Below are 22,241 nucleotides of genomic sequence, written 5' to 3'. Positions count from 1 at the left end.
TAGTTGCTCTGCGGACGCTGTTTCCTAAGATATCCCTTACTTCCACGTCCGCTATCAGCTCTGGGTTTTTTGTGATTAGTAAGTCGAGCAGAGCTTTGTTTCTTTTTGGGGCAACCACCAACTGACACATAAAATAGCACACTCCTAGTAGTGCTGCCAGATGCCTTGTTGTCCAGTGTCTCCTCCATCTCCAGCTGACATCTCTCAGGTCTACAGCCTCCTCCATTGATGTCTCCTATACATATCTTCTACTTCTCTCCTGACTCATAAAGTAGCACACTCCTAGAAGTGCTGCCCGATGCCTTGTTGTCCAATGTCTCCTCCATCTCCAGCTGACATTTCTCGGTCCACAGCCTCCTCCATTGATGTCTCCTATACATATCTTCTACTTCTCTCCTGACTCATAAAATAGCACACTCCTAGAAGTGCTGCCCGATGCCTTGTTGTCCAATGTCTCCTCCATCTCCAGCTGACATCTCTCGGTCCACAGCCTCCTCCATTGATGCCTCCTATACATATCTTCTACTTCTCTCCTGACTCATAAAATAGCACACTCCTAGAAGTGCTGCCCGATGCCTTGTTGTCCAGTGTCTCCTCCATCTCCAGCTGACATCTCTCGGTCCACAGCCTCCTCCATTGATGCCTCCTATACATATCTTCTACTTCTCTCCTGACTCATAAAATAGCACACTCCTAGAAGTGCTGCCCGATGCCTTGTTGTCCAATGTCTTCTCCATCTCCAGCTGACATCTCTCAGGTCTACAGCCTCCTCCATTAATGCCTCCTATACATATCTTCTACTTCTCTCCTGACACATAAAATAGCCCCACAAGACATTTCAGAAGTGTTGAACCTTAGAGGAGTGAGCAGCTCAATCAATATCTAGGTAATTAAAGTGGTTACCTACTGGTAAGCTTATAATATCTCCTAAACATGCACCGTTTAGGAGGTATATGCTCTTTTTCAGAGTCAGGGCATGCGCTCTGAAGGAATGGCATACCCACGCTGTTCCTTCAGAGCACTGTGCCATGGCCCGGGATTCCCACGCATGTGCGGGAAAGACGTCGTGGCAGCTTGCCCAGTCAGATAGCCGGAGCTCACAAACCTGGAAGGAAGACCGAGTGAAGATGGAATCTCCTGCAGAGGGCTTCATTTTAACCTCCCTGGAGGTATTCCCGAGTGTAGCTCGGGGTAAAGTTTCAGCACCACAAGCGGTAACCCTGAGCTACACTCAGGAATACCCTGCCGCGTTGCTCCGGGATGTCCCTCCTGCAGCGTCCCCGGCCATCTCCTCCGGCCGATTCCGGCATCTGTCTTCTGGGTTCCGTTCCCTGCGACGTCGGGACGTACGGGGGACAGAACTGACGGGAAATTTAAAAATTTTAAAAAGTGACATTCACTAAATACACTAAAATCTGATAGTATTCCATTACTGTATCAAACCATTTCACATACATTTTGTCCCGAGTGCTTTGCCTGCATTTTTACTGTTCTTTCTGCCTGAAAACTGAGAAACGTCCATGGCGTCCAAAAAGCGTCCCTTAAGGTAAAAAGCGGTTTTAGACCGGCTAGAGAACAGCGATAGTAAATCAGAACCACTTGCAGAATTGAGTGATAATGATTTGTGGGGAAGTTCGTCATCAGACACTGAAAACGATTTTGCGACTTTGCTCAGTGATGTGCGAACTTGGCGCTATATTTCAAATTTCAGTGTTTTTGGTTTGATTATATTATTGAATTAAATTTATTATTATATTATTATTTTTTATGATTATTTATTATATTATAATTTATGATTTCGTGTTTCAAATTTTATCATCCCAGGGATGTTTATTAGACTCTTGTTTGGACAGATTTCAGTGAGTTATTCCTAAGAATTACAGGCCTACAATAAAAAAACGACATATTTCCATGCAAAAAAATGTACCGCTTTGAGCACAGAAATACTGACATAATCAGTCCGCTAGGGAGGTTAAGGCAAGTCCTTCATAATGTGCTAGTATGCAATTCATACTAGCACATTATGACATTACCTTGCAAGGGATTTTTTTTCAAGCTGCGGTTTACCACCTCTTTAAAGTCCCCCATTATGATAACATTGCCCTGCTTCGCCACCATTTCTACCTTCATCCTTCAGGGTAGGCCTGTAGCATACTCCCACTATTATTTTCCCATTTGTTCCTTCCTTTTGAAGCTCCAGCCTTAGGAATTCCACCCCCTCCATTGCCCCGTTGGTGATATCATCCCTCATGTTCACCAGCACATATCATCATGATGTACATGCACCCCCCTCCCCCTCTTCTACCTACCCTGTGCCTTCGGAACAGGGAGTACCCCTGGACAGTTGCAAGCCAGTCGTGTGTTCTATCAAACCATGTCTCCGCTACTCCCACAAAGTCAAAATCCTCCTCATGGATCAGTAATTCCAGTTGTTCCATTTTGTTCCCCAGACTTCTAGCACTGGTGAACATGCCTTTTTGTTTTGTATGGCCGCATGCTATGTTACCCCTGTTCGCTCTGAGGCTGCAGTGAGATTTTGCCATCCCACACGTGTTGATTTTAGATACTCCACGTAAGTCTAACCAGTACATATTGACCACCGTAGTCCTTTCTGACCTTTGTTCAATGGCCAGAATATCTTCCTCTGATACCATCACCACCAACACCTAGTTTCATAGGGCTTCTAATTTATTGTCAATCCTTTCACCCAAAAGAGCTGCATCCTCCCCATATAGGTGCAGACAGCCCCATGTACAACAAACTGTGAGACTCTGTTACTATCGGAACCAGTATGGACTTTTTTTTAGCAATTTGAGCTCCAGTAGCTCTTCTATTGGATCAGACTACACAGGCCAGCCTTCACTCCCCACGTTCAACAATGAGCCTTGACTGCCCATGACCCTTTCACTGGTCCACCATTTTTTTTTCCTTGGACCACTTTTTTGTTGATCCTGACCACTGCTAACCGAAAACATCCCACAAGAGCTATAGTTTTGGAGTTGCTCCAACCAGTACATAATGGCTCTTGTCAAAGTTGCTCAAATCTCTGCTTTCAACACATCAGAAGGAGATGAAAGAAAGCGCACAAACCTTGCGCATTACCTCAATAAATAGTGACTAATTTTATTATTAAGGAAATATACTCACAAAGTGATGGTATATTCATCAGAGTGTCAGTATTACAGCAGTTCACTAAACAGGCTGAACTGCTGTAATACTGACACTCAGTGGCTGAATGTCTCCTTGCCATGGGAACTCTGCCATACTGAAGTCTCTATCTGCTCAACCCAGCTCTGATGAAGAAGGGAGCACCCTTCGAAACGCGTTAGGCTTCATTCTCCCCCCCTTTTGGATTTACCTGTAACCCTGTGTGGATTATGGTTACTTATGCCTGTTATACCATCACTTTGTGAGTATATTTCCTTAATAATAAAATTAGTCACTATTTATTGAGGTAATGCGCAAGGTTTGTGCGCTCTTTCTTTCACCTTCTTCTACAGTTTTATCAAGCTTCCCCAGCTTCATGATAGAGCTGCACAACCTCTCATCACCAGCGGTTGAACATGCTGCTTGTTACTAATGCCCGTTTGATCTGAGTCTTTGAGCGCAGGAGATAATGGATCTTTGGTGACTGTTTTCAACAGATCAGATTCAGGGACAACATGTTCACCTGCTGCTCGATATATCCTTTCCACTTTCAGATGCCATTGTCACAAGATAATCATTGTTATTCTCTTTACCTGTCAGTGGTCACAATGTTATGGCTCATCGATTTGTATCTTAACATCCTTAGCGGTCTGATTATGTCCATATTTCTGTGCTCAAAGCAGTACAATTTTTTTGCATGGAAATATGTAATTTTTTTATTGTAGGCCTGTAATTTTTAGGAATATCTCACTGAAATCTGTCCGAACAAGAGTCTAGTAAACATCCCGGGTATGATAAAATTTGAAACACGAAATCATAAATTATAATTTAATAAATAATCATAAAAAAATATATAATAAATTTATTTCAATAATATAATCAAACCAAAACACTGAAATTTGAAATATAGCGCCAAGTTCGCACATCGCTGAGCAAAGTCGCAGAATCATTTCCATGTCTGATGATGAATTTCCCCCACGAATCATTATCACTCAATTCTGCAAGTGGTTCTGATTTACTATCGCTGTTCTCTAGCTGGTCTAAAACCGCTTTTGACCTAAAGGGACGCTTTTTGGACGCCATGCACGTTTCTCAGTTTCCAGGCAGAAAGAACAGTAAAAATGCAGGCAGGGCGCCGGACAAAGCACTCGGGACACAATGTATGTGAAATGGTTTGATACAGTAATGTTTTACTATGTGATTTTAATGAATGTTACTTTTTGTCATGTTCAAATTTCCCGCCAGTTCCATTCCCCGTACGTCCCGACGCTCTTAGGGGACGGAACCCAGATGACAGATGCCGGCATCGGCTGGAGGACATTACAGGGGACACTGCAGGAGGGACATCGCGGGAGCGCAGGACAAGGTAAGTGACCAAGAGATCCCGGAGCAACGCCGCATGGTAAGCCCGAGTGTAGCTCGGGGGTTACCGCTTGTGGTACTGAAACATTACCCCGAGCTACACTCGGGAATACCGCTGGGGGGGTGAAATAATTTTTTTTTGCTTTCTGTTTGAAGTGGAGTATTTTCCTTGTCCACAAGTGATATTGTACAAATATTAGTAATTTATGGGGGCTAGTTGCTATAAGTTACATCTCTTTGCACGTTATCCTTGATCTTTCGTATTGAATAGGCCTGCAGGTCCATGGATTCTGTTTTGTCAGGGTGATTCACAGCCATGTGTCGGCTTTTGTATTGTGGCATGATTCAATACGTGTCACATTGCCTGTTCTAGAACGCTCCCAGCACATTATAATCCTTCTATTTCTAGACAACAGCACCGTGCCCTTTTACAGCATTTGTTATATAATATTGTATCTGATACAAATCATAAACCCCTAATGCAATTAATGCATATCTAAACTCAAAACCAAAAATTTAATATATTGTAGATTACCCGTCTTTAGATGTGGTGGCTGCATCTGTTTTCTTTTTTCAGGTTTTTTTCCCCCTTTATTTTCACCTGTTGATCCTGCCAGTAACACACTTTCTGTCGTAAGCTGACAACACTCAATCTATTGTATCAGTACACCACAACCAGGATAGGAATAAAGCATTCTACCCCTCTTCCCGTTCCCTATAACATACAGGGATGTAGTTTGGTAGTCTTCAGAGTAGTGGTGCATCGAAATGAAAATTCTGGTGCCCGAAACCGACACCGAAAATTCAGAATGCATGTGGCCGAAACCGATACCGAAAAGTCTGCGTATGGGGAGGTGGGGAGGCTCCAATTTTTTTTATTTTTCTCTACTTTCATGTATATTTTTTTGTTTTTTTAACTTATGATTTTATTGTTATCACATAGAGGACCAATACTCCCCTATGTGATAGCATATGAGTGACATGTCCTCTTTGTAGGGGGGAGGGGGGCAGTGTGTGCAAGGAGGGGGAGGGAGAGGAGCAGTGTATACAGTGAGGTAGCAGTGTAAACAGAGAGGTTCCCTCACTGGCTGTCACTATAGGTCGGTGCTGGTTTTTATATACAATTGCCGGCTTTTTTTTTTTCTTCACTATAGCTCACAGAATTAGCTGTCACTTTCCCCGGAGCTAAAGGAAACGTTGTTGCTTTTATCTCTGGAAAGAAACTAAAAGAAAAATTTGTTTCTTTTAGCTGGGGGGAAAATGACAGCTAATTCTGTAAACTATAATGAAGAAAAAAAAAGCCGGCAATTGCATTTAAAAACTGGCACTGACAGCCAGTCACTGTATACACTGTTCTTCTCCTTCCTCTCAGCCGCCCCCCCCCCTCACATCTGCAGTACACATAGTCCCCTGTATCGGCACTTGTATTGGCTAAATTGTTCCTATTGGCAGAATGCCGATAGGGCTATTTTTGGCTGATATGTTTTGGTGGCCGAAAATTCAGTGCATCCCTACTTCAGAGTGTATACCTGGACCACCACGCTGCAACACCGTACATTACACATAGTTGTATGGCAGTTACAACCAGGGATGGACTGACCATTTGGAAACTCGGGCACTGCCTGAGGGCCCGGGGTCAGTAGGGGGCCCCATGAGATGCCCCAGGTACCTTTTTCATAGGCATTTTTGAGTTTGGGCAAGGACACAGGGGCCCCATGATCCCCTATTACCCGGGGGCCCCATGAGTTGTCAGTCCGCCCCTGGTTACAACACAACCCTGTTCACTTGAAAAGGTTGAGTTTGCTGGCGGTAATTGCGGCTGGACACACCATGGGGTGTAATTTTTGCTGTGTTCGTGAAGTTAAGCATCGTGGCCACAACATGTGTACCACCCCATCTGACCACCGTTGTAGTTTAAATAAAATTGCAGCCCTATTTTTACCTCCTTCTCCCCAGCCACAAGTCGAATGAGGCCTTAGTGAGATTCATACTTTATTGTTGTTTATTGCTCATGCTTGCTATAAATATGGATCCTACCTACTATTTAAAGTGGTTGTAAACCTCAGACGTGAAATATGAACAAAGCATATCCCTCTATAGTGTGTACTTGTCTCAGTCCAGAGCACTAAGGAGTTGATTTACTAAAACTGGAGAGTGCAAAATCTGGTGCAGCTCTCCACAGAAACCAATCAGCTTCCAGGTTTTATTGTCAAAGTTTAATTGAACAAGCTGAAGTTGGAAGCTGATTGGCTACCATGCACAACTGCACCAGATTATTGCACTCTCAAGTTTTAGTAATTCAACCCCTAAATCCGGCCATACACGAGTCGAATTCCAAAAGAATTTTCTTTCGCAAATCTTTTCTAAGACTTTTTGTTCGAATTTCTCACCAATAGTGGGCCACAAGGGTCGAATTCCGATTAGAATTTTTTTTTTGAAAACTCCCAAAAAATTTTCGTTCAAATTTCGCACTATCAGTAGGCCACAGAAATGGCCAGTTTTTGTGTGACCATCGAATTTGAGTGATCGGGCATATTGGGAATTTTTTGAAAAACGAATGAATTTCAAATCAAGGATGGGAGAATCGTGCGAGAAATATAAACGAAAAAGAAATATTCGTGAGCTGTGACCTGGAAAGAAAAGAAAACTCTTGGCCACGAAAGAAGGTAAAATTGAGGTCTTGGTTGGTGTCTTCATTGGATTACAAAACTCACTGAATTTCTGATTCTCTAAAGAAAATGTGTTTGGAATTCGACCCATGTATGGCCTGCATTAGTGTCATTTCTGTCAGCTGCTTCCTTCCTCTGCTATCAGCAACAATCACTTCTGACAAGTTTTTCTGACACCAAGAGAAAAAAGGTGATGGGGGAGGGGTCTTCAGCACACACCCTGTGATTGACAGATTCAGCTCTGTTCCTATGTGGTTTGTGAAGGGGGGGGGTATCTTCTCTACAATCAGCTCTCACTGTGCTCAGCAGTGCGCAATTTCAGCTCCCCACCCCCTGCTTTCTGGAAGCTCAAACACTACATTTCTGATTTTCTAAAGATAATTTGTTCGAAATTCGACCCATGTATGGCCTGCATTAGTGTCATTTCTGTCAGCTGCTTTGTTCCTCTGCTATCAGCACAAATCACTTCCGACAAGTTTTCCTGACAATAGGAGAAAAAAGGTGATGGGGGAGGGGTCTTCACACACACCCTGTGATTGACAGATTCAGCTGTGTGAAGGGGGGGGGGTCTCTTCTCTCCAATCAGCTCTTATTGAGCTCAGCAGTGCTCAATTTCAGCTCCCTACCCGCTGCTTTCTGGAAGCTCAAACACTACATTTCTGTTTTTCTAAAGAAAATTTGTTAAAAATTTGACGCAAGTACAAGCCTGCATTAGTGTCATTTCTGTCAGCTGCTTCCTTCCTCTCCAATCACTTCTGACAAGTTTTCCTGACACCAAGAGAAAAAAGGTGATGGGGGAGGTTTCTTCAGCACACACCCTGTGATTGACAGATTCAGCTCTGTTCCTATGTGGTGTGTGAAGGGGGGGGGGTCTCTTCTCTACAATCAACTCTCACTGTGCTCAGCAGTGCTCAATTTCAGCTCCCCACCCCCTGCTTTCTGAAGCTCAAACACTACATTTCTGATTTTCTAAAGATAATTTGTTCGAAATTCGACCCATGTACGGCCTGCATTAGTGTCATTTCTGTCAGCTGCTTTGTTCCTCTGCTATCAGCACAATTCACTTCCGACAAGTTTTCCTGACAAGGGTTCTTCAGCACACACCCTGTGATTGACAGATTCAGCTGTGTGAAGAGGGGGGGTCTCTTCTCTCCAATCAGCTCTCACTGAGCTCTGCAGTGCACAATTTCAGATTTCAGCTCCCCATCCCCTGCTTTCTGGAAGCAGACAAGCTGTATAAATTCTGGACTCTGAATAGATGTATAGAAGAGAAGAATGCAGATAAACCGGTACAACTTAGGAGGATTTGTTTAATTTCTGTGTATCGATTGAGGCCAGTCACTTCACTGGTATAATGTATGTAAGGGTTTACAAGCACTTTAATCACGCTGTGCATATATACATCCCGTCTGTATGTAGCTCTCAGCAGAGAGACATCACACCCGGAGTTCCTGCTTCAGCCTATATAATAATGTAGACTGTTTATGATTCTGTAACATCATGTGATCGGGTTTCATTCCCCATAGAACAGTAAACAGACATTTATGGATTATATAACCCTGACATTAAATGCCTTTGAGACTCTCACTTCTCTAATGCAGCCCGCCTGTGATATTTCCATAACAACTACAGAAGATTTTATTTTTACAGCGTCCCAAAAGAGAAGCATTCCCATATTGCTAGAAAAAAATCACTTTCCCCATTTGATCAGTAATTAGGGAGCAAACCCTCTAGAGACATTCATTGTATTGCAGGCTATTCTATTCACCACCTCTTATGTCTGATTAAACATGAAGTCAGTGTTAGCAGCACAGTGGCTATGGGCAGCACAGTGGCTAAATGGTTAGCACTTCCACCTGGCAGTACTCGGGCCATTGGTTCGAACCAACCACAGCACCACCTGCCTGGAGTTTGCATGTTCTCCCTGTGCCTGCGTGGGTTTCCTCCTGGTACTCCGGTTTCCTCCCACACTCCAAAGACATGCTGGTAGGTGAATTGTCTCCTGTCTAAATTGTCCAAGTATGTGTATGAATGTGAGTTAGGGACCTTAGATTGTACAGCCATTGAGGGTTAAGGACTGATGTGAATGTACAATATATATGTAAAAGTGCTGCCTAAATTGACAGCGCTACCTTAATAAAACATGGGGGGGGGGGGTTACTAAAATTGGAGCACTCAGAATTTTGTTTAGCTGTGCATGGGAGTCAATCAGCTTTTAACTTCAGCTTGTTCACTTGGGCCAGCCATACATGGTCGAAAATCGACCGATTTTTCGTCCGAAAATCAGACCTAAGAGTAATCGGCTGATTTTCGCTCTGTTAGTGGGTCAATGACACCGGCTGATTTTCGTGGTTCCTCCCCTTTTTGGTGATCAGGCATGTTGGAAAATTCGTGAGAAACAACAGATTTTCGACTCAATGATGGTCAAATCGTACAATCGTTTTTTCGAAAAGATTATGAGCCGTGACCTGGAAGGAACAGATGTTTTGCCTGTTATATGGGGTGAACTTTATGACTTGGTCGGCCGATTTTCGAAATCAGTGATGGCAACCATCGGATTACCGAGCAAACAACGTTTCGATTTTCGGACGAAAAATCATTCAGAATTCAAACCATGTATGGCCTGCATTAAGCTTTGACAATAAAACCTGGAAGCTGATTGGTTTCTATGCAGAGCTACACCAGATTTTGCACTCTCCAGTTTTAGTAAATAACCTCTGATTTGTTTTTTGGGGAAACCCTGTAATACATGCATTAACCTCCCTGGCGGTATTCCCGAGTGTAGCTCGGGGTAAAGTTTCAGTACCAAAAGCAGTAACCCCGAGCTACACTCGGGCTTACCATGCGGCGCTGCTCAGGGAGTCCCTGCAGAGCTTACCTTGTCCTTCGCTCCCGCGATGTCCCCCCTGCAGCGTCCCCGGCCATCTCCTCCGGCCGATGCCGGCATCCGGCTTCCGTGTTCCGGTCCCTGCGAGCGTCGGGACATACGGGGGCCGGAACAGTGGGAAATTTAAACATTTTTTGAAACTGTCATTTTCTTAGAAATTAATTTGACATAGTAAAACATTCCTGTATCAAACCATTTCACATACATTTTGTCCCGAGTGCTTTGTCCGGCGCCCTGCCTGCATTTTTACTGTTCTTTCTGCCTGGAAACTGAGAAACGTCCATGGCGTCCAAAAAGCGTCCCTTTAGGTCAAAATCGGGTTTAGACCGGCTAGAGAACAGCGATAGTAAATCAGAACCACTTGCAGAATTGAGTGATAATGATTTGTGGGGAAATTCGTAATCAGACACTGGAAACGATTCTGCGACTTTGCTCAGTGATGTGCGAACTTGGCGCTATATTTCAAATTTCAGTGTTTTTGGTCTGATTACATTATTGAATTAAATGTATTATTATATTATTATTTTTAGGATTATTTATTAAATTATAATTTATGATTTTATGTTTCAAATTTTATCATACCCGGGATGTTTAATAGACTCTTGTTCGGACAGATTTCAGTGAGTTATTCCTAAAAATTACGGGCCTACAATAAAAAAAAATACATATTTCCATGCAAAAAAATGTACCGCTTTCAGCGGACATTTATGGACATAATCAGACCGTTAGGGAGATTAGCAAGTGCAGCACAGTGGCTAAATGTTTAGCACTTCCACCTGGCAGTACTAGAGTCGTTGGTTCAAATCCCAACCACAGCACCTCCTGCCTGGAGTTTGCATGTTCTCTCTGTGCCTGCGTGGGTTTCCTCCGGGTACTCCGGTTTCCTCCCACACTCCAAAGACATGCTGGTAAGTTAATTGGATCCTGTCTAAATTGGCCCTTGTATATAAATGTGAGTTAGAGACCTTAGATTGTACGCCCCTTGAGGGTTAGGCACTGATGGGAATGTACAATATATATGTAAAGTGCTGCATAAATTGACAGTGCTATACAAGTACCTGAAATAAAATAAAAAAAAATAATAAAGTGCAAAATGAATGCAGTATAATAAATATCAAAAATCTGGTCCCATGGTTGGGTGGACTTGTTTCAAAAGATGCAGCTTAGGAAGAAGGATTGCTGCAGAGTCTGGAGTAGGTAATGCACAGCGCTCAGCAGCTTGACACAGGGAGGTACTATCCTGACAATCAGCCTCCGTGGGTGAAGGAAGGTTTAGTTTAGGTTTAAGGCCGGCCATGCATGGGTCGATTTCCGAACGATTTTTCATTCGAAAATCGGACCTAAGAATAATCGGCCGATTTTCGCTCTGTTAGTGGGTCAATGACACCGGCTGATTTTCATGGTTCCTCCCTTTTTCGGTGATTGGGCATGTTGGCAAATTCGTGAAAAACAACCGATTTTCAACTGCATGATTATCAAATCATACGATCGTTTTTACGAAAACAATATGCGCATGAGCCGTGACCTGGAAGGAACAGAAGTTTCACCTGTTATATGGGGTGAACTTTATGACTTGGTTGGCCGATTTTCGAAATCATTGATGTCACCATCGGATTACAAAGCGAACGACGTTTTTGATTTTTGGATGAAAAATCGTTTGGAATTCGAACCATGTATGGCCTGCATAACTCCAGTTTGTTCAGTTAATCTTTGACAGTAATACCTGGAAGCTAATTGGCTTCTATGCAGAACTGCGCCAGATTTTGTACTCTCCAGTTTTAGTAAAGCAGCCCCACAGTGTCCTGTTATTTTAAAAGATGGAAAATGTTAAATGTTTGACAATGTTTTAATATTTTATGGGGATAAAGCATTTTATGTTTCTGCTTTAGCTGTCTTTAAAACACAGTAAAAAACTAAAATTTTTGAATTTTAAAGACATTAGAAATTCTTGCAGGTGTTTGTTAAAGCAGCATCTAAGGATTGTTACCTTTTTACAGGCCAACAGTGATGCAGTTATCAGCCGCGCTCCAGAGCAGAAGGAGGACCGCGCTGTCAGCCTACAGAATGCTTCTGCGGTATATGACCTGCTGAGCATCACAATGGCCAGAAGGGGGCAGTATGCCATGCTTTCGGAGGTAATGTGCTGTCCTGGAAATAGTCCTCCTATATGCTCCTCTTCACCTCCATAGGGGCTTATGTCAACAGGCTTTGTTTTTCTGCACTTATAACACATGTACAATGCAGGTCAACAAAATCCTATTGACTTTCATTGGGCTGTACACTGGCACTTCAGAGCCTGCATTTGACCTGCGTCACGCTGCGTTTTGTTGGATGCATCTTGTCCTATTGAGGTGCAGGCAAAGCCGATCAATGCATCCTGTTCTTGTCAAGTACTGCATTTGCCATTTCAATGCATGCATTTATGATTGAATAGCAAGCACAGCGTTTGAAAAGAACACCCATCACCATGAGCCCAAAGACTAAATGCCAAAAGAGACCTTCGTAGTCTTCATGAGTTTTATGTGTGTAAAAAAACAACCCCTACAGTCTTAGGCCAACTTGCTGTAAGATGGGTCTTCTCTCTCTCCTGACCCCCTAATTCTCATTTCTGTACAAGTTATAAGATACACTATATTGCCAAATGTATTGGTTGGCCTGCCTTTACATGCACATGAACTTTAATGGCATCCCAGTCTTAGTCCGTAGGGTTCAATATTGAGTTGGCTGCCCTTTGCAGCTATAACAGCTCCAACTCTTCTGGAAAGGCCGTCCACAAGGTCTAGGAGGGTGTCTATGGGAAGGTTTGACCATTCTTCCAGAAGCGCATTTGTGAGGTCAGGCACTGATGTCGGACGAGAACTCCTGGCTCGCAGTCTCCTCTGTTTCTTCCTAAAGGTGCTCTATGGAGTTGAGGTCAGGACTCTGTGCAGGCCAGTCAAGTTCCTTACCCCAAACTGGCTCCCCCATGTCTTTATGGACCTTGCTTTGTGCACTGGTGCGCAGTCATGTTGGAACAGGAAGGAGCCATCCCCAAACTCTTCCCACAAAGTTGGAAGCATGAAATTGTCCAAAATGTCTTGGTATGCTGACGCCTTAAGAATTCCCTTCACTGGAACTAAGGGGCCAAGCCCAACCCCTGAAAACCAACCCCACACCATAATCCCCCCTCCACCAAACTTTACACTTGGCACAATGCAGTCAGGCAAGTACCATTCTCCTGGTAAATGCCAAACCCAGACACGTCCATCGGATTGCCAGACAGAGAAGTTTGATTCGTCACTCCAGAAAACACGTCTCCACTGCTCCGATTCTAGTGTGGACCCAAAAAAGGGTCCTGCACCTTTTTGGTGCGGGTGCAGTTTGATTTGAACCATATATAATGTATGGCTCCAATCGCAACGCACACAAATCGCATGTGATTTGCACAAGAATACGGTGTGGTTCCTGTGTGAATCACATGCGATGTACCACACCGCATTAGTGTGAACCTAGCCTCACAGTTGACCGTGGAATATTTAGTAGAAAGGAAAGTATCACGGGACCACGCTTGGATTCACTGAGCTCCTGAGAGCGACCCATTCTTTCACACATGTTTGTAGAAGCAGTCTGCATGCCTAGGTGATGATTTTATACACATGTGGCCATGGAGGTGATTGGAACACCTGAATCCAATGATTTGGAGGGCTGACCCAATACTTTTGGCAATATAGTGTATACTGTATATACTATACACATCTGCAGCTATATCTTCATATATTCTAAATAATAATAATATGAATAATAAACAGAGTTTGCATGACTTTGTACCAGTAAGAATGACTTTGCATGGGAAGCAATGACCTACCAGATGGAGTTCAGAATACTGTGGAGTCTGTTTATGAGTTATGAAAAGAGGAAGACAAGAGTGATAAGGGAATTTTGTGATCACAGGTCACTGCTGCCATTTGTGCTGTAATTAATATGTAAACATTAAGCTGCGGGGAAGAAGAAAATGGGAAATAGACACTGTACATCGATTTTGTAGAGATAAGGGTTTCAAAGTAGAACTAAAGGCAACACTCTTTTTGGATTAAGTAAGGGAGGTTTATACCCCATGGCAGTTTTTTTTTGCCATCTGTATCCCATAGCCTAAACGGGAGGTGAGAAGGAATCCCTCCAAAGTGAGAGAATCCTTGGTTGTTCCCAAAACTGGTGTCTCCATTGTTAAATTACTCCTCCTCCTCCTGTTCAGGTGAGCACTCAAAATGTAGGATTTTCTTTCACTTTCAGCAATCACAGGGCAAATAGAGAGGATGAATCTCTCTAAGGGTGCACAGGCAGCAATAAAAAGCTGACAGGGGTTCTAATCCCTCTCCACTCTACCTAAAAGTGAAAAAAAAGTGTTGCTTTTAGTTATAGTTTAATGTACCTTGCTGTCATGTTACTTTAATTTAAAATTAAAAGTCAGCCGCTACAAATACTGATACAAATAGCGGCTGACTATGAAGGACACTGTCGCTTCCCAGTATGAAAGCTGCAACTCTCTTACCCTCAATTCACCAGTTACAGTGATAACTATACTCACTGGATACATGTAGTGTAGTAAGCACAGATCTAAACAGTGAATGAAGCAGATGCAGGGGGATCCTTCCATGGCTATATACCTGTCATGTGTGATCATCTAAGGCACTGCTGCCTTTAACTGCTAGTTTTAGCAGATTGGACATCAGTGAGCTTTGTTGATGCCACTGCTCACTGTTCTCCTTGCTGGAGAGAAAGCTGTACCTAGGGACTTGAAATGCAAAGACCTCCCTGCATCTTCTTTATTCATTGTTTGGATTTGCGGGGTGTATGATGTTAGTTTACCTTTACAGAAAAAATGTCATGGTGAACAAATGCTGTAAGGTTACTGCAACAATTGCCATTGCTAGATATTCCCTATAAGACAATAACTCCTTACTTTTTGGGTATAAGTCCAGAGGTGATGATACAGAGCAAAAGTAATTCAAACATTGTTCTTGCTGCTATAAAGATTCCCAAAACATCACTGTAACTGACACAAAACCACACCAGAGCCAAGCCCTAAAGTCTAAACTCCTACCACTGGAATGATTTGATATATATATACATATATACACACACACACACACTTACTGGCCACTTTATTAGGTACACCTTGCTAGTGCCAAGAAAATATCCCCCACACCATTACACCACCACCACCCTTTGATACAAGGCAGGATGGATCCATGCTTGTGTATTGTTCATGCCAAATTCTAACCCTACCATCTGAATGTCGCAGCTGAAATCGAGACTCATCAGACCAGGAAACATTTTTCTAATCTTCTACTGTCCAATTTTGGTGAACCTGTGCGAATTGTAGCCTCAGTTTCCTGTTCTTAGCTAACAAGAGTTGCACCTGGTGTGGTCTTCTGCAGCTGTAGCCCATCTGTTTCAAGGATCAACGTGTTGTGCATTCATAGATGGTATTCTGCATACCTTGGTTGTAACGAGTGGTTATTTAACTTACTTTTGCCTTTCTATCATCTTGAACTAGTTTGGCCATTCTCCTCTGACATCAACATGGCATTTTGTTCCACACAACTGTCACTCACTTGATATTTTCTCCTTTTTTGGACCATTCTCTGTAAACCCTAGAGGTGGTTGTGCATGAAAATCCCAGTAGATCAGCAGTTTTTGACATACAACCATGCCACGTTCAAAGTCACTTAAATCCCCTTTCTTCCCCATTCTGATTCTCGGTTTGAACTTCAGAACGTTGTCTGAACCACATCTAGATATATATTGAGTGGATGCCATGTGATTGGCTGATTAGCAATCTGTGTTACCAAGCAATTGAACATATGTACCTAATAAAGTGGCCGGTGAGTGTGTGTATGTATGTATATATATATATATATATATATACATATGTGTGAATGTACAATATATATGTAAAGCGCTGCGTAAATTGATGGTGCTATACAAGTACTTGAAATAAATAAATTTATATATATATATATATATATTTATTTAATGGTACAGGAGGAGGGGCTTAGCACTTGTACAAAATGCAGTATAACTTTTATTAATGGCCAGCCTTCCTGTACTCCTGCTATGAAGCTCTATGTTCCTAAAGCATTTTATACTGTAATTTTGCCTCTTCTTACCTGGAATGTACATTGATTCTATTAGTGTTCTTCCTGCTCTTTACAGCATATTATTGCCGCAGTGATTCATAAATCCATTTGCGGGGATCCCGTGATTTTTGGCAACTTTGATCCTGCAGCTTTCAAACAGCTTAATTGCTCATGTGCTCGGAATAGAGCTGTGTGGATGACTGCTCTTCAGCCATACTTCTGCATGAAATCACACTGTAACAGCTGCACCCACCGGCCGAACAAACACCAACATCGTGACCGGTGCTCGCTCTGTACCGTACACTCTACTAGGAGGTAGCAAGGGGTTCTTCTGCTTAGTCTATCAATTCACAAGCTGTCGGATTTTTATTTTTTTTTGCATTGGAATATATCCATTAAAGGGCATGGAAACTTATTCTTAACTGACCCATTTGAGACCACCTACATGCCAAATTTCTCATATTTTCATCCTTCTATAGATCTTCTGCAACTGGTGGCTCTGCTCACTCTGTGGTTCTAAGTATGCTTGTTTTACAAATATTCCTACATCTGAGTCGCTGTGCCCTGGTTCTAAGCACTGCTAGTCTTACTTCAGGCAAGGAGTTTGCAGAACATGGCATTGTGATAAAGAGTCCTAAAAAGCTCTAAAATAGCTCTAAGACCCTTCAGTTGGCTGCAATGGATGACAGCATAGATCAGGGGTGTATTTACCACAAGGCAAACAAGGCATTTGCCTAGGGCAGCATTTTTCAGGGGGAGCAGCACTACCCCTTTGAAGAAGGGACGGAAGAAGGGACACACGCGTCATGGGGACCAGGTGGGTTCCGAGAGATGCTATGGGTTTCATGACAGTGTATGCACAGCCTAACTCTCGATCCTGCAGATATCCAGAACTGTGAAGATGAGTGTCTTTCTCTCTCTTGCCATGGGGGATGGTGGCTGGTGTATGGGGGGCAGTGGTAGTGGAAGGCTCGGGTGGAAGGCAGGGGTGTTCTAGGTCAATGTCAGGTTCTTTCTGCAGGGGGCGCGCCAATTTTTGTGTTGTCTAGGGCAGCACAAAACCTAAATACACCACTGGCATAGATTACAATGGACATGGGCCTTAACCATGCAAAGCAGTAGGTTCACTTAAATGGTTCCTTTCAAACCTGTAACTTCCTTTGCTCCCCTGCTGCTCCATTCAGCTACCTGGAACAAAGGAAAATTGCCAGTGTTATAGGTGTGGATAGCATGGCACTCTCTGTCCTTTCTTCCACAATTAAGCAATGGGTGCCTTAGCAGCAAGTCCAGTGCTGTCATATGGGGGCAGCTTGTGGGTCACACAAAGCCTCCTCTCCATGGGTGAGTGCTGCAGTCCGGGAGGGTAGAAAGGAGAGCAGAAATGAAAAGAAATGGGGTATTGTCATTTAAAGCCTGGTACATGCTGTCAATTTTTTTTTTTTTTTCATTCATCCTAGCCGGATGAATGAAAAAAACTCTGAGGAGCTCACTGTACTAACTATCCAATATTAGGACAAGGATCTCCCTGCTGAGCTATTGTGTTGTGACAGTGGGACCCCCCCCCTGCCAAAATATACCAGTCAGCGCTCGCAGCCATTTGCTGAGATAGCTGATTGGATGCCAACTGGCAGATGTTTTTCTGGCATGCCCCTTGGATAGAAGCTGGACGCTTCTGTTGGACATGTTGCCAGACACACAGGCCGAATGTTGGCCAGTTTCTGTTGATATTTGGTCCGTGTGTACCAGGCTTAAGTGTCGCAGTTGCTGTGACCATCAAAGGCAAAGCACAGGTTCAGTTTAAGGCCGGGTTTAGACTTGTGTGGCTTGTTGAGGCCACAATGTAAATGGGCTGCCAATACACAGCATGTTACAGTGTAGATATGTTGGCTGCTACTCTTTTAGCGCATTGCGGTTCCGTTCAAAATATATAGCACCATGTTCCCTTAGAACAGTGGTTCTCAACCTGTGGGTCGCGACCCCTTTGGGGGTCGAACGACCCTTTCACAGGGGTCCCCTAAGACCATCAGAAAACACATATTTCCGATGTGTAAAGAGCAGCTACTGTGTAGAAAGCAGCTGCTGTGTTGACAGCAGGTACTCTGTTAAAAGCAGCTACTGTGTTGAAAGCAGCAGTATTGGAGGTAAAACGACACTCATGAATTATAATTACTGGGTAAATAATTTTATGGTTGGGGGTCACCACAACATGAGGAACTGTATTATAGGGTCACGGCATTAGGAAGGTTGAGAACCACTGCCTTAGAGACTAGTTGTAGGGTCATAGTAACAGGAAGTCATTTGGCACAGCACCATTCATAGAGCGCCTAGTATTTTTTTTTTTTCTTTTAATGACGGAAAACTGTTTTCTGATTGGATGAGGTGGAGATTGTGGAGTCACCAACAACAAAGAAAAATTCCCAGCTCAACTTACCAGCCAGCCTGCAACAAACCGAATTGGCCTGTCTAACGGTTCATGTTAAAACTAGGGATTTAGTTTGCACACATTTGCAAATACATGCGTAAGCTGCAGAGGGCACGTTACAGCACCCCAGTATTGTCTGCTGTCCTAACTACATACATTGTGAGAGCCTCTATAGTAGGAGCACATATATAATAATGGATAGATTGAGGGCAGATATGCCTGGAGGGAGGCCACCCCTTCACATCCCCTGCACAGGAGCGCACTGGACACCCAGCAATTATGGAGTCACCACCCTTGCCTCTCCACCTCATCCTTTTCCTTTACCCTAGGTTCACATTTGTGCGGGTGGTGCTGCTGCGGATCCGCACGAAAATCCATGCACCACACCACCCACATAGAGAATTACGGACCCGCGGGCGGGTGCCATTAATTCTAATGGCACGCACTGGGAAACGCAACCGTACTGGGAACCGAGGTTGCTGTGCGGGCTGCGTTTTCCAAAGTAGTGCAGGGACTTCTTGCCCTGCGTTTCATGGGCATGGGAGTCCATTCAAATTAATGGGCTCTCGTGCCCATTCAAAACGTGGCCCGCACGGTCGCATAGGTGTGAACCTAGGGTCAAACTGGAAGGACATTCTTTCAAAGACAGTGAGGTGCACATTTTGGACAAAGAGGGCGGCTGGTTCACAAAATGCAGCAAATAGGCCATCTATGTCAGACTGGAGCAGCCAACCCTAAACAGAGGCGGGGATCATCTACACCGTTTGTCCTTCACACATATTGTCCTTTTTAACATCTTTTCCCCGACAATTTGATAGCAGCCATGAAAAATGAGGCATGAACACCTATGCTGACTTCTTGACCCCACGGCTGGTTCCACAACTTGCACACCTCCCTCCTTACATTTGGATATTCAATTGGACTAAGACGTCTGTGCTACACGTGTGGATATAAATGATGGGGTGTGTTCCTGAAACTCATTAGAACTAAAGAAGTGGCTTGGAGAAGCTACGATACGGCTTTAAAAGTACAGAACATGTCAAACTGAAAGTTACTAACTCCTACTAGATGGACAGGAGTTCTTATCTGAATCTATTTTCTGATTTCTCTGTTTTCAGTGTCTGGAGAGAGCCATGAAGTTTGCATGTGGAGAGTTTCATCTTTGGTATCAGCTGGCACTATCCATGATATCTTGTGGCAAGGTAACAATATTAGAGGCATAGCATTGAGATTATTTATGTAATCTGGAGCAAAAATGTAGCTGTAATTTATATCAGTCAGATTTTAATTTTCATCCCTGTTTACATGGGCTTCAGTTTGTAGAAGAGCAGTGTGTACAGCGTGGCCCAATCTAGGGGGGTGCTAGGGTGGGCTATGCCTCCGCAAATTTCAGAAGTGCCCCCCTACTGCCCTGCTGACTCCATAAACATTGCCCCGCTGACCCACTGTACACTGCCCTGCTTACCCCATGCACAGTGCCCTGCTGACCCCATGCACAGTGCCCTGCTGACCCCCTGCACCCTGCTCTGCTGACCCATTGTACGCTGCCCTGCTCACCCCCTGCACATTGCCCTGCTGACCCCCTGCACCCTGCCCTGCTGACCCCCTGCACCCTGCCCTGCTGACCCACTGTACGCTGCCCTGCTGACCCCCTGCACAGTGCCCTGCTGACCCCCTGCATCCTGTCCTGTTGACCTACTGTACGCTGTCCTGCTGACCCCCCGCATAGTTCCCTGCTGATCCACTGTACACTGCCCTGCTTACCCCATGCACAGTGCCCTGCTGACCCCCTGCACCCTGCTCTGCTGACCCATTGTACGCTGCCCTGCTGACCCCCTGCACCCTGCCCTGCTGACCCCCTGCACCCTGCCCTGCTGACCCCCCTGCACCCTGCCCTGCTGACCCACTGTACACTGCCCTGCTGACCCCCTGCACAGTGCCCTGCTGACCCCCTGCACCCTGTCCTGCTGACCTACTGTACGCTGTCCTGCTGACCCCCCGCATAGTTCCCTGCTGACCCACTGTACACTGCCCTGCTGACCCCCTGAACAGTGCCCTGCTGACCAACTGTACTGACCCACTGTACACTGCCCTGCTGACCCACTGTACACTGCCCTGCTGACCCCCTGAACAGTGCCCTGCTGACCCACTTTACACTGCCCTGCTGACCCCCTGAACAGTGCCCTGCTGACCCACTTTACACTGCCCTGCTGACCCACTGTACTGACCCATTGTACACTGCCCTGCTGACCCCCTGAGCAGTGCCCTGCTGACCCATTGTACACTGCCCTGCTGACCCCCTGAACAGTGCCCTGCTGACCCACTGTACTGACCCATTGTACACTGCCCTGCTGACCCTCTGAACAGTGCCCTGCTGACCCACTGTACTGACCCATTGTACACTGCCCTGCTGACCCCCTGAACAGTGCCCTGCTGACCCACTGTACACTGCCCTGCTGACCCCCTGAACAGTGCCCTGCTGACCCACTGTACTGACCCATTGTACACTGCCCTGCTGACCCTCTGAACAGTGCCCTGCTGACCCACTATACTGACCCATTGTACACTGCCCTGCTGACCCCCTGAACAGTGCCCTGCTGACCCACTGTACACTGCCCTGCTGACCCCCTGAACAGTGCCCTTGTGACCCGCTGCACACTGCCCTACTGTAACCCTATACACTACCCTGCTGCCCCCTGACATGTTTTACTGCACCCCCAAATCACACATGCTAGATCGGACCCTGGTGTACAGCAAGGTTTTCTAAGGAGTTTTGTTGACGTATTTAACCCTTTTACTGCCACCGATGTAAGGCATCACTACATCATAATAATTAAAGCCTGTGAAAGAAAAAGAAGAAGAATTACATGTTTGGCCAACTTTGACTCCGATCTTGGCCCTCTTGCAGAGCTATGGCCACCGCCAGTATCTCAGATGCCGCGTATCTCACTGGGGGCTGTAGTTTCACCTGCTGGCCACTACATCACTGCTGTGTCCTGTAGAGATATAGAGGCTGACAGGAGGAGCCACAATTTGTAGTGGGGGGAATATTCAGGCTGACTCTATTATGTTCTTTACTTTAATTATTTTTATAGGAATTAAAGAGTATTAATATTTAAACTCCTAAACTTAAAAAGAAGGTAAAATTAATAAAAATCTCATTATAATTTCACTTTAAAATTGTTTTTATTTTCTTTTTCAATTGACAGTTTTTGGATCACACAAAGCAATTTGGAACATGACTTACAAAGGTTTTTGCCTTTTCTTGATCAGACATATCACACTCAAATAAAACGGCTGGTGAGGTTTCGGCGCACTGTGGTAATAATAGAGCAGGAGCGGTTTCTCCTGTGTTGGGCCCAGGGGCGGACTGACCATTTGGAAACTCGGGTCAGTAGGGGGCCCCATGAGATGCCCCTGGTACCTTTTTCATAGGCTTTTTTGAGTTTGGGCAAGGACACAGGGGCCCCATGATCCCCTATTTACCGGGGGCCCATGAGTTGTCAGTCTGCCCCTGGTTGGGCCCATTAAAAATGGACCAAATGGGTCGAATTGAATGATCCCTGGTGACACAGCTGACACAGTGCATGATAACACAAGTCATGGCACGTGGGTTACCTACACAGAATCAGGTC

At 44.6% G+C, this 22,241-nt stretch overlaps 1 protein-coding gene across 1 annotated transcript in view; it reads left to right on the top strand.

The window, feature by feature from the left end:
* The window catches only part of TTC7A (tetratricopeptide repeat domain 7A), a 592,416-nt gene that overhangs the window by 153,932 nt on the left and 416,243 nt on the right, over positions 1-22,241 (top strand). Inside the window, exons 9-10 of the mRNA XM_089653910.1 lie at positions 12,063-12,200; positions 19,725-19,808. Of these exons, the coding sequence (XP_089510036.1) occupies positions 12,063-12,200; positions 19,725-19,808 (222 nt within the window). The remainder of the gene's footprint in view (positions 1-12,062; positions 12,201-19,724; positions 19,809-22,241) is intronic.

This window comes from Staurois parvus, unplaced genomic scaffold (genome assembly GCF_062004578.1).
Source record: "Staurois parvus isolate SC_StPar_1 unplaced genomic scaffold, SC_StPar_1.0 ptg000727l, whole genome shotgun sequence".
Classification (NCBI taxonomy): Eukaryota; Metazoa; Chordata; class Amphibia; order Anura; family Ranidae; genus Staurois; species Staurois parvus.
Note: the sequence above shows the minus strand (reverse complement) of the source record. Positions and strands in the feature narration are given on the sequence as shown.